This window comes from Vanessa atalanta, chromosome 4, assembly GCF_905147765.1.
Source record: "Vanessa atalanta chromosome 4, ilVanAtal1.2, whole genome shotgun sequence".
NCBI lineage: Eukaryota > Metazoa > Arthropoda > Insecta > Lepidoptera > Nymphalidae > Vanessa > Vanessa atalanta.
This window is the reverse complement of record NC_061874.1, coordinates 365590-373202: the sequence shown is the minus strand read 5'-3', so window position 1 is coordinate 373202 and position 7613 is coordinate 365590. Positions and strand designations below refer to the sequence as shown.

General features: G+C 34.6%; 1 protein-coding gene across 1 annotated transcript; it reads right to left on the bottom strand.

Moving 5' to 3' along the window:
* Nucleotides 1-500: 500 nt before the first annotated feature.
* LOC125077759 (achaete-scute complex protein T3-like) lies at nt 501-3081 on the bottom strand. Its single transcript, XM_047689802.1, has 2 exons — nt 2429-3081; nt 501-1167 (listed from the first exon to the last, which is right to left on the bottom strand). The coding sequence occupies exon 1, from the start codon at nt 3014-3016 to the stop codon at nt 2435-2437; it is 582 nt and encodes a 193-aa protein (XP_047545758.1). The 5' UTR covers nt 3017-3081; the 3' UTR covers nt 501-1167; nt 2429-2434.
* Between the last annotated feature and the right edge of the window lie 4532 nt (nt 3082-7613).

Below are 7613 nucleotides of genomic sequence, written 5' to 3'. Positions count from 1 at the left end.
ATTTATTATTATAGTAACAAAATAAAAAAATAGTTACTATTTTGAATCAATGAAAACTATCGTATAAAAACGAGAAATAAAAAACGTACCAGTTCGTTTTACTAAGTTGATACTAAACCTCGCCGAAACTAAGTTTTCACTTTAATTAAATCTCGTAAATAATTTCAGCATTGCCTAAAGTTACTCAATATGATGTACCTAAGCCCTTATAACTAGTATCATATGGTAGATGTACTAATATATAGAATAATTTAACTCGTCTACCTTATTTAAATGGTAGAAAATACTTCTTGGTACAATCTCTATTTTGAACAGGTGATCACCATTTAATATGGTCATTAAATTAAAGCATAATAATTTGATTGATGAACTGATTGGGTAATCGTGTGTTTGTATTTCAATGTTGGAATGTTATTGAAAAGTTGCAAATTATATTGAGGCAGGTATAAAATAAACCAGTATACGTTTTATAAAATATTTTATATATTTATTTACAGTCCAACCTTATTGGTTGTTTTGAGGATTTCTTCCTCAGTATTAACAACGACATATAAAATCTTAAATTATTAGGAATCTGTCTTAGGGTGCTAGAACTTAATAATATACATTAAAAGTCTTTGTCTCGGTATAGTTCATACTTTCAAATAAGATAAAAAATATCATTTAGTGGATTCGTTGATTTGTAAATGTAGAGTCAAATGTACGGAAACGCCGCAATCTCAGTTCTCTCTTAATATATCTGTACATTATAAACTACATTAAAAATAATGACTAGATAGAATATTAAAACTTAACTTAAATATAAATCGTATTGGAAGCTAAGACAAGGCTATAATAAGGCACAGCGTAATCGAGTCTTCTGCTAAATATCTAAATGCTTAAATGGAACAAATTATTATCGTTTCAGTCTTGGTACTACTATCTCATACACGTATGAAATGTAAGCAGTGTTCGGATCCTCAGTCGCTCGGCGGAATGCATCGATGAGGTCGTTACAGTCCACCATTATCCCCTCTCATTAGGAATATACTGATTGCGCTTAATTAGAGGTTCTCTCAGAGTCCCTCGCGCTCCGACGTTCGAAGCCTTCTTCAAGCGAATGCTTGATTTTTTCACAATCAGCAAGCCGCTCAATAGCCGCACTTTGATCACCGTAAATCACGATACCTGGAAAAAAAGAAATTTCATTTAATAAAACATGTTGAAGAAATCACTAGAAACCGAAACTTGACTTTATAATGTCATATAGGTACAATTCCCATGAAAATCCAGCTGATATCACCAGATGTTTGCTCAGTGCTTAGCAAATATTGTAACACGTGTGCTTCCCTCGTCGCCCTTCTATTTCCTCTTGAGATTTCGTCTTCCGGCACAATAAATTAATGGGCGGCGAAGTGGGCTAATATTTTTTGCGAGTTTTAATTTAAAGTTTTTCAATGGCGCTACCAGATTTAACGTGATCTGCGAAGATGGACCATATGGCGAAATGTGTCAGCTTAACTGACCGGATGCTCCGTGTCGATTGGAGATAAATAAACAAAAGTTGAAATTGAAACCTGTTCCCACTTGTTACAAATCAGGACGATCTCCGAGGACCTGTTTCTATTAGAATACATTCCTTTTTATGTGCAATTTTCTCACATGCGGGATGAACCACAAGAGTTAGAAGTAATTGCTAGTCGACTAGAGAAGTGTAACATGCGGGCCCAATGGGACTTATTAAACCTGATTTTGTTACCATTGGATATTAAAACGCGAGTTATAAAAAAAATCTACCTAGCTATAAAAGTTTTTATAAAAGACATAATTCAAGATTCACTTTTGTCAAAGACATTATTTTTTGCCAACGTTATCTAACAATGAATAGATAGAATAAAGCCTAAGCGACGGTTCAATGCGCAGCTATAAAAGAGTATGTGTTTACCTTTTGGCTCTACGGCAAAGGATCCTAAATCTCCTTTCAAATTGTGCAACATAAAAGCATAGACCTGACCCGGTAGGTAACCGTGACTGACGAATAGGACAAAGAGCTTAGCATATTTTAATATTTACCTGAGCTTTTTATACGAGATCAAACTCCGCAAATAATTATAACCAAAAATATGCCTTATTTGATAAAATACGACGATACACTGATAACGACTGAGTCAACAACGTCGCGACGAAAATGCAAACCAAGTGATAAGAATTTGTAACTATCAAAGCATCGGTGCCTTAAGCCAACAAACTTAAAGGTTCATTCAAAGATTTGATAATACATATCTTTTATCATATTTTTTTTGTAACCTTGCTCACTTATCTTACACTTAAGCTAAGGAAGATATGGATTTTCACGGTCATTTGAACTTTTACATGAACGTTTAATGTAATTCATTTTAGTAACTGTTTAGTTACAATATAAAATGTATCATAATAAAATGAAACCCACCTTAAGTCATTGTTGCTGCCACCATGAAATTACATCAAGTAATTCTTCATCTTCTGGACTCATCGGCTCATAGGAATCATAGGCATCTTGACAGTTGGGCCCCGCAGAACTTTCTGATAACAGCGAGGGCGCAGGTGAGTGAGATTCTTCTGATGAAGGGGGTGTTTGCGGTCCATTGCCATTCAAAGCTAAGCTCATTTGGGTTTCCGGACACCCCTCTTCACTTTCTTCCAATAAACGTTTTAAGCTCTTTATGTATTCAACAGCAAGTCTCAAAGTATCAACCTTGCTCAATTTTCTCGAAGATCCTCTCCCACCTGCCAAGGCAGCGGTGACACCGGAGGGAATGTGCTGCCGAAGTGCTGCAAATCCATTGTTAACTTGTTTCACTCTGTTTCTTTCCCTTGCATTTCTTCGAGCCACAGATGCAGGTTGAATCGGAAAAGATTGATGAATATAAGATGTCTTTTTACAGCGCGCCGTATCAACTGGAGCTGGCGCCAGACGTCTGGGCGCAGGACTCTGTAATTGCGTTAGCTTTTGGTTAACGCCGAGATTTTGGTATGCGTGTATCGCCGCCATGGGCATCGCGAACGTAAAACTGTCGATAGTAGGTCAAGTCGAGCGCACGTGTGCGTGCCGCGGAGGTTGCCGGTGGATTGGCGGAGGTGGCGCGCACCCCCGACACTAAGTAGCGCGAGCGGCGCGCGGCGGCGGTGGGGCGCGTGCCGGGCGCGCGCGCACGCACGGGCCGCGCCGGCCCTCCCCGCCCGCCGCTCTGCTACTTGTTGCACGTTGATCAAAATACGCCGGCTCTTATTATGCCATAGAGCTAGCACAACTCGCGCCGCTATTGTTGCACGTTGTTACGCATAATTATCCTGTCGATTACCATGTTCGGTGGACGAGATTCGCCGGTATGATCTATTTAGACATCGTTAGGCAGAATGGACGCTGTAAATGTTCTCGAAACTTATATTGCGTTAATGATTTTAGAGCGCATGTTTTTTTAATGAAATAAGCTTGTTGCTGCTTATTAGAAAAATACTGCCGATGAGTATACGTCCGTCGTGCACGTCGTACGTTATAAAGTAAAACTCTTAGAGGTATTAAGTGAGCACCTGATAGATTTTATAATCGGCTCTATCATAATCAAGCAACTGGCTAAAATTATCCTTTCCTGTCAAGGAGGATGATGGCAACTACGCGCCTACGCACCATAGAGCAGGTGCACGTGGGAACATAGAAAGCATTCCAAAATAATTATAATTCTTAGTTCTAAAACATATTACTGAAGATATAGCTAACAAAGATTATATCTAAAAAGTATTTATTGTTATGAAGAAAGCTTTCTGCAAAAATATAATATGATATTTAAAAACTTAACGTACTTAGAAAGTCCAATTGAAATACAAAGTATAATAATTTTATTCCGTACATAAAACTATTGAAAATATCATAATTGTAAAGTACATTGATATGCGTAATAAATAATTAGCAAAATTATATACCGATCTTAATAGTCATAATAAAAAAACGTCACCTATAAATATTGTTATTTAATTACTGCGGTATATGATGCACTTGACTATCCCGACGTAGTTGAATATATTGGCATAATTGGAGCGCGGCGTCGGGTCGCAGGCAGGTGTTCGGCGTGTGCGTAACGATTATAGAACGTCACTACTCAGTATCTTTCTAACTTAGATACTTTTAATCATAACTTAAATCTATTGCGTAATACGGACGGAGCATTTAGAACAAAAATTAATATATTTATAGTTTTATTTCTTAGCGTATATAATAGTAAGCTTACTACGGTAGATCCTGGGTTGAAGTTATGAAGTTTTTATGGCTACTTTACCTTGGAAAGTACTTAAATATTTTTCTCTTGACCCTGATAGATTGTCGTACTAGTGGACTATGAGAGTGAGGAAACCGACGATGCACCTGTTTGCGATGTGTTACCAGTCGCGTGGTTAGCTAGTTTTTAAAATTTGTCAAAAGTGACCGCAATCAGACAGACGGATAACATTATACTATTATAATTACTAGCATCTTGTATGGATGTAATTTAAAGTAGTATTTTTCACATTGCTATTTAAACGATATAAATTCGTTACCTCCCTAACGAATACGGTATTTTGTAACCCAAAAAAAAAACGATATATTTTATTTTCTTTTTTCAGAGATATAATAGTTGTAAAATATATGAACTGAGCTTATAAGGATAGCTTCAATCTAAAATTCAGTTTAATAAGATAAATATTATAGTAGGTATAAATAAAGTAATTTACATTTCAAAGCGCTCATTAAATCATTAATAAACGTAATATTTAAAAAATACAGTTTCATCTACATTAACTTTGTAGGATTAATCCTACAAAATCTAATTAAATTTAAGTTTATCGTAATCCATTTACTTATTTAAGAATTTAAATATATTTCTTAGTAAATTATGAATTCATAATTAATTAAAATTAATTAATAGATTCATTTAACTTATTTAGCATTTATAATATTCGGCGTACTCAAAATATGAGTTGGCCCTTGAGTGTTGCTTAAAATGGTCTACGAATTGATGTCACGGAATCACGTCTCGTTTCGGACAGGTGCCGGGGCATGTGCCGACATTCTATGATACGTCACTAGTCAAACTCCGCTAATTACACAGAGGTCATACCTTTAAAGAGATCGACGGCTTTTATTTATAACTAATCGATATATTTTTCTCTCTCTTGCACCTAAATATATATTTATTAGTACTCTGGAGTCAGGTTATTGGCAGGTGTGTGGCGTGTGCGACAAATCTTGAGCGTTTCACGCCGTTGCAGGTAAATAAGATATTTCCTCAGTTTTAAATATGGAACGAAATTAATGTTACAGTTTATTTATAAAACAAACACTGTTCATAACAATCTTATTTATAAAGTTAAAAACTGTTCGACATAAATGAGAAAGTATTAGTAGTACCTAACACATGCAAGAAAGTCATTATTAATAATATTTAAGATATTTATATAACCTGTGAGACTTCAGTGCTATTTAATAATAATTTTATATCATTAATAAATAATACAGTCACAGTGAAACTATATTTCTATGGACTTTTTTATTGTTTATAAAGAATTAGAATAAGTGAAATTAAATAAATCCTATAGGTTTCGAATGTTTTATTCAACAAGCCTTACAATGTAACTAGCAGAAAACAAATGAACTGAAATTAATGAATAAATAAAATAATTATATAATAGATAAAATAAATCTTAAAAAAACTTTGTTTTTTCTAAATCGATTTCAAGATAAGAATTGTTTACAACCCCTAAAATCGCACCCTACTGCCATCTATATTTCACCCCTAACATGTTTTTACTAAAATCGTTGCAACAGTTTCAACCCTGTTATTAATCCTCGGAGTCACTTGAAGATGGCGCTGTATACAACCTTCTTTTTAACGACAAACTTTGAGAAACGGTGTTCTTTATGTCGATGTACTTTTTAATTTAGTCATAACCATAATACAGGAGTCATTTTCTTTTTCGTGCGGATGATTATTAAATTCCCATATAGAGTTAATCGTCACGGGTTCGATTTTTGAATGTCTAAATATTATATAATCTTCAAGTTTTGAAGTTGTCAAATATTATCGTTTCTGCATTTTATAGAAGGTTCTCTGTGTGACAGTGGAGCATCGTGAGTGTGTGTGTAAGTTTATTCGCGTTGGTAATATGCGTGTATATTATACGAGTGTGTGTTTATAATTGTTTTTATACACGCCATTTTTTTATTAATCTCGTATATTTACTTTTTTAGTGTTTCATGCCTGTTCGTTTGGATAAATACCTCAAACAGTTTTTAGTATTGCGAAATAGAACTTAGTACTGCGGTAAGTGAGCCAGTGTAGTTACAGATGCAAGTGTTATTTAAAATTCCGGGCTTGACTGTACAAGAAGGGGTTTATATTCCTCACAGTACCGCTGTCTATGTTCGATGGTGATCATTTACCATCATAACAACATAATTATATCATCGACGCATAAAAGCATAATGAACACGTGATTATGTTTTCGTTCAAGAAGCTTCTTATAATATAGAACGCATGTAGCATTTAAATAATAAAAAACACATAAAAGTCGGTGATTACTACCTCTATAGGCGTCGAATTGCAAGTTAATAGTGTTGCCAGAACAAATCGCCAAGCCAATTTTTTTAAAATTAAATTTCATGTATACATAAACGTAATAATATGTTACGATAATAACTTAATCGAAATAATTTAAAAAAAAATACGTTAAACACTTTCTATACGAAAATATATATCTTCGATTAGAAATGCCTATTAAATCGATACGATAAGCAATCGAGCAGATCGAGATAGTTTCTACAGCGTGAGAGGCGATATATTTTATAATACGGTAGCTTACGATTAATTAGCGAGAAAACGCCCGAGGGATTAATTCAACGCTTCAAAATTAACGATTAAAAATGCAATATTTGTAACACAAATAACTCGATCGGATTCTCGGACCGACTATTACCGTTCAACGAATGAATTATAACGCTAAACTGTCAAAATGATATAAACTATAAGCCATTAATATTTTTAATAACCATAAGAGAAATTGCCTGCACGTGTCTTTGAATATTTGAATTTCATTAATCAGTAATTATCTGACAAATATCTATCGTCAGTGGGCGTATTTAATACAACGCAAGGACGTCAATGCTTGCGTAATCTATGCGTTATTTATCACCCATCGCCCGACCCTTAAACGTCGTCGAAGATATGACGTTCTTAAGACAATGTGTAATTTCATTCTTAAATTATAATTTAATTGGATTACAAAGAGTCTGACTTAATGGACGGAGGCAACCGGCCACCGTTATCAGAGCTCTTTGATTATGCAGACGTTTTCAGTGAGCCTTCATTATAATTACGATGTCATTCGCTGAATTTATTGATATCTTTAATAACCGTGTCGGTTGCGCGTGTTCATTCGTCACAGCTCTGGAAGAGTATCATTCTGATAAAAATTATCGTCAACTTTAAGAGGTACTTGTACATTTTTTACCAATAATTAGACTGCAAAATTGTTCCTCTTTTTTGTTAGTGATATAAAAAAATATTAAAATTCTCTGTAGTTCCACATTCCGTGGGGATCGTAAACTTATGACTGTATATTAA